Below are 5055 nucleotides of genomic sequence, written 5' to 3' on the forward strand. Positions count from 1 at the left end.
GAATTTTTTTTTTTTTTTGCTAGTGTCTATCTTCGATCGTACGACTCTTTTTATGTGGATTCTTTTTTGTATGTATGTATGTATGTATGTTTGTTAAAAGAGAACATTTCCTTTTTATCTCTCTCTCTCTCTCTCTCTCTCTCTCTCTCTCCCGCGGGCCATCTGGTGAGTGCTACAAGGCTCCTGCTTGACGCTCGCGGTGGAGGCAGCACAACGGGGTCCAGCGTGCCTTCTCTAGCTAAGTGTTTCGCGGAAGCCGAGACTCACCTGCCAAACACAATTAGAAAGTAAGAAAAGGAGAAGGAGGAGGAGCAAGAGAAAATGAAAAACAACAACAACAAGAAGAACAGCAGCAAGAACAACAACTGTTTCTACTACTACTACTACTACTACTACTACTACTACTACTACTACTACTATTACTACTACTACTAAATGGATTACATGTGGCTATTTTGTTTGTTTTGTTTGTCTCTTGATTTCTCTTCCTAATACTTGTTGTTGACTTTTCTCTTTTTACAGCTTGTGTTTTTCATATTAATTCTCTTGTTTTTGTAAATAATCATCGTATAAAACTTCTGTAGCAATTTTCCTCTATTTAATTTCACGAATATAAGCTTTTTTTCTTTTTTTTTTCTCCACTGATGTACAGCTCTCTCTCTCTCTCTCTCTCTCTCTCTCTTTTAAGTATTAAGATAACATGAACAGTATCTTGCGTAGTCATTTACTTAGCTGTGGCGGCGTCAACTTTCATATACACGTGACTGACAGCTGGGTATGGGAGGTCACTCACACACACACATACACACACACACACACACACACACACACACACACACACACACACACACTACTACTACTACTACTACTACTACTACTACTACTACTACTACTACAACTACTACTATTACTACTACTACTAAAAATAATGACAGAAAAAAAATATATATATATATAAACAAAGGTCGGGGCAGCAAGAGTGAAAATGATCCTCTCTGCATTTTTGCCTTCAGTTTTGGGTGTGATTATACCATTATATTGACATTAGGATGGGTGTATGGAGGTCAGAAGATTAAGGGCAAGAGTCTTCATTATTTTAATCCCCCACATGAGTTTCTGAAGATGTATAAAATCACCAAATAGTAAGCTGAATATAAATGGAAACGCGTCATGGTATTTACAGGGGTTAAGAGTTACTCATCCCTTTCAGTCTTGTGATGACTTGTCCCTGTCGAAAGGCGGGTTCACACGTGCCAATTTGCGACTGACATTATACATACCTAGAATTTCCGACTCATCCCTTCTAGTTGGAAAGTGTCAGACTTACCGCCTAGAAAATATCGACTAGTTGGCGCCTTGACGGGAAGTGAATGTAAACAAATAGCTACCCGCCAAGATGTCTTCCTCCAGTGACGATGCTGAAGCTGTGGTTGCTCTTCTTTTGACGTACCGGAAGAGTCAACAGAAAAGAAAATGCCAGTGGATACGTCCCTGGCTAAGTAGAAGGAAAGAAAGGAGTGTCTACCACACCCTAAATTAACTTCCATTTCTCATAAGGAAATTGTTAATCTTAAGAGGACTGTGCACAATTGACGATCAAATTAAATCCTGACAAGTCTTCAATCCTCACCTCCAACAACACCCTGCATTGAGGAAACAGCTCTCGTAGAGTGGCAGCTATTTCATCGAACGACGATTTGCGCAAAACTTTTTATACGGTAAATTAATTTTTGGTGTCCCACATGTTTTCTTTTTCCCTCACCAACTCTAACATCGTCTTCTCTATATCTGGAGATCACATTTTCAAAGCTTACTCCGTGACGTCACAGACTGCTTTCTGCAGTCGCTAGGCACCGATAGTGAGTCGAAAACTCTACGAACGTAATATATCAGTCGCAAATTGATACATGTGAACCCGTCTTAATTAACTCGCCCGCACCAGTCTTTCATTTCTCTCATGAATGCAACTCTTTTAACGCACGTTTCCCACTGACAGCGGGAACATCCTACCGCTGCCGTCTGTAATAAGAAGTGATATATGGTGTCTCTATTTACAAATTCAGTGAGGCAAGGAAGAGAGGAGATTGTGTCTGCTCTGAATGGCAGCAGGTCACTCTTAAACAAAGTGCGGCTGAAGTTTGACTGCTGAATCCCCAAAAACAAAGGTGCGGCGGTATACACACATCCCAGGTACTCACTAACGGAGTAAACACACCAATACTTTCATAAACAGACACAACAAATACTGATTTTTATAAGTATAATTACAATTGTAATTAGTTTCAGACCTGAACTACATTCTACATCCACTAAAGACCATATTTCGCTATACAATTGCAGAAGATAAGGCCGTGAAACTGCTTAACGATAGGGAAAATAAAGCATTGTTAGCAGTGAGAGATACGGCGGGCAGCAGGGAGTAGCACACGGCACTGCGCCGCTGCTCACGGCACCACACCCGCTGCGCCGCACCGCTGCGATCGTTACCCCTTCACATTTTATAATTACACAACCGTATAAAATTACTGCTTTCTTATCATTTTTGAAATCAGTAATAATGTAGAATGAAACTCGTTATGCAAAGGGCGATACTCCACAATACTGTCCAAAGCCACACCTGTTTGTGATGCCCACGGAATCAAATCCAGCCTAACTCTCCAGCAATTGAGATGTAGCAAGCTCCACGATAGTTAGTGAATTTGTAAACAATATTTATCATATAAACAGAAGCATGAGGTACACATTTAGATTAAGATAACCTTTTAGATGCGTTAAGGCGAGGCGGCACGGACGTATTGCACACGACATGACCAGTGCGCAGCGCGCCCACACCGCCGGGCGCCAATACATAAATGCCCGTAGTTCCGCGACTCGTCAGGCAGTCATCCAGCAGAGCTTACTGAGAGCAACCACCACTCCACTCCACTCAACACCATCACCATGCCAGGCCCTTGCTGCAACGGTGAGACACTGTTCTGACATGAGCTTCACCATGTTCCATGTTAAAAAGTTTCTAGCACTGTTTATGTTACAAGTTATTGCATTTCAAAAGCATGTGCTGAGAGTGATAACACATCAGTACGTTAAAGGTTTCCCTGAATTTCACTGCACACATAAGGCTTTGTTGGACAGATACAGAGTGCTAATGAGTCGCGATGACATTTAACATTGGTTTATTTTACCTTCCAGACAAGTGTGTGTGCCAGGAGGGAGGATGCAAGGCGGGGTGCCAGTGCACCGCCTGCCGCTGCTCTCCCTGCACCAAGTGTGAGTAGCCAAATGTCTTTTTTCATAATTTCATGTTTGGTCTTCTCACTTCACACAGCATGACGCTACAGAAAATTATATATATACATACATACACACATATATATATATATATATATATATATATATATATATATATATATATATATATATATATATATATATATATATATATATATATATATATATATATAGACTGAGAAGATTTGCTTCATGCAAAATTTTCAGTACATCTTTGTGGCAAAGTAAGAGTTAATGAATAGTACATTTAGCACATTCGGGTAACACTGCAACAGTAGCCTAAGAATGCCAAGTTGGCTATGTCAATGAGTACAAGGTACAGGTCCTAACGCTTCAGAAATACCATTGCTCTAACTCAGCAAATGCAACGCTATCGGTGCTTCACATTTTGCATTGCTTCTAACTTTCTTCCCTCATGCTTCAGGCTCGTCCGGGTGCAAGTGTGCCAACAAGGAGGAATGCAGCAAGACCTGCACTAAGCCTTGCTCCTGCTGTCCAAAATAGACCGACCTATATCACCGACCATCGCCCATCATTCCCCGCCGTCACGCCCACACGCATCCTTGGTCTTTGAGCCACACACTGCTACCCTTCAAGACCTCTACCCTGGCCAGTCATCACTAAATCAAACATCCACCATGTTCCCAAGATCCACGTGGGGAAAGGAGCGGGTTGGATGCGGGTGGATGGTGAAGACGTGATTCATCATTCATAATTACTCACCATTTGTGTCGTATGATTCGTTGTCCACTTCATATTTTCTTATCATTGTATCTTTAATATTTGTATGTTTGGGATGCATTAAAAATCACATGTGATCAAGTTTGTGTGTCTTATCACCTACCCTGCTTAACAGCATTCGAGAAAATGGAAAGACATGACCTCAAAGTTTTATGTTTACTTTATTTTTTTATGTAAGAGACAAGGACAGGCCAAGGACAAGAGAGAAAAAAAAAAAAAAAAAAAAGCCCACTGAGTTGCCAGCCTCCTTAGAGAGCCAATAGAATTAGCTAAAGGATGGGGACAAATGTCTTGAAACCTCCCTCTTGAATGAAAGTCATGTCATAGGATATTGGAAATAGAGACACAGGCAGAGAGTTTCAGAGTTTATCAGAGAAAGGTATGAAAGCCTGAGAGTCCAACTCTTGCGTTAAAGAGTTGGACACAATAGGAGTGAGAGGAAGAAAAAAAGCCTTGTGCAGCGAGGCCGCTGTAGGAGGAGGGGAGGCATGCAGTTAGCAAGATCAGTAGAGCAGTTACCATGAAATTAGCGATAAAAGATAACAAGAGATGCAACATTCCGGCGGTGAAAAAGAGGCCGAAAACAGCCAGTTAGAGGAGGGGAATTAAAAATACGAAAAGCTTTTAATTCCACCCTATCTAATAAAGCTGTGTGAGTGGAACCCCCCTAATCATGCGAAGAGTACTCCATACAAGGGCGGATACGGCTTTGCACAGAGTTAGCAGTTGGGTAGGTGAGAAAAACTGGCAGAGACGCCTCAAAACGACTAACTTCATAGAAGCAGTTTTGGCAAGAGATGAGATGTGAAGTTTCCACTTTAGATTATGAGTAAAGGATAAGCCGAGGATATTTAGTAAAAAAGAGGGGGACAGTTAAGTGTCATTGAAGAAGAGGGGATAGTTGTCTGGAAGGGTGTGTCGAGTTGATAGATGGAGGAACTGAGTTTTTGAGGCATTGAACATTACTAATTTTTCTCTGCCCCAATCAGAAAGTTTAGAAAGATCAGAAGTTAGGCGTTCTTTGGC

The 5055-nt window shown here is 41.3% G+C and overlaps 1 protein-coding gene across 1 annotated transcript; it reads left to right on the plus strand.

Annotated features, from left to right (window-relative positions):
- Nucleotides 1–2811: 2811 nt before the first annotated feature.
- Nucleotides 2812–4110, plus strand: LOC123520479 (metallothionein-1B). Its single transcript, XM_045282747.1, has 3 exons — nt 2812–2962; nt 3190–3267; nt 3713–4110. The coding sequence occupies exons 1-3, from the start codon at nt 2941–2943 to the stop codon at nt 3790–3792; spliced, it is 180 nt and encodes a 59-aa protein (XP_045138682.1). The 5' UTR covers nt 2812–2940; the 3' UTR covers nt 3793–4110.
- The last annotated feature ends 945 nt before the right edge of the window (nt 4111–5055 follow it).

This window comes from Portunus trituberculatus, chromosome 47, assembly GCF_017591435.1.
Source record: "Portunus trituberculatus isolate SZX2019 chromosome 47, ASM1759143v1, whole genome shotgun sequence".
Classification (NCBI taxonomy): Eukaryota; Metazoa; Arthropoda; class Malacostraca; order Decapoda; family Portunidae; genus Portunus; species Portunus trituberculatus.

Coding starts and splice junctions, on each gene's coding strand:
- LOC123520479 (XM_045282747.1), top strand. CDS start 2,941: ATGCCAGGCCCTTGCTGCAACG. Junction 2,963..3,189: donor GCCAGGCCCTTGCTGCAACG/GTGAGACACTGT, acceptor TTTACCTTCCAG/ACAAGTGTGTGTGCCAGGAG. Junction 3,268..3,712: donor CTGCTCTCCCTGCACCAAGT/GTGAGTAGCCAA, acceptor CTCATGCTTCAG/GCTCGTCCGGGTGCAAGTGT.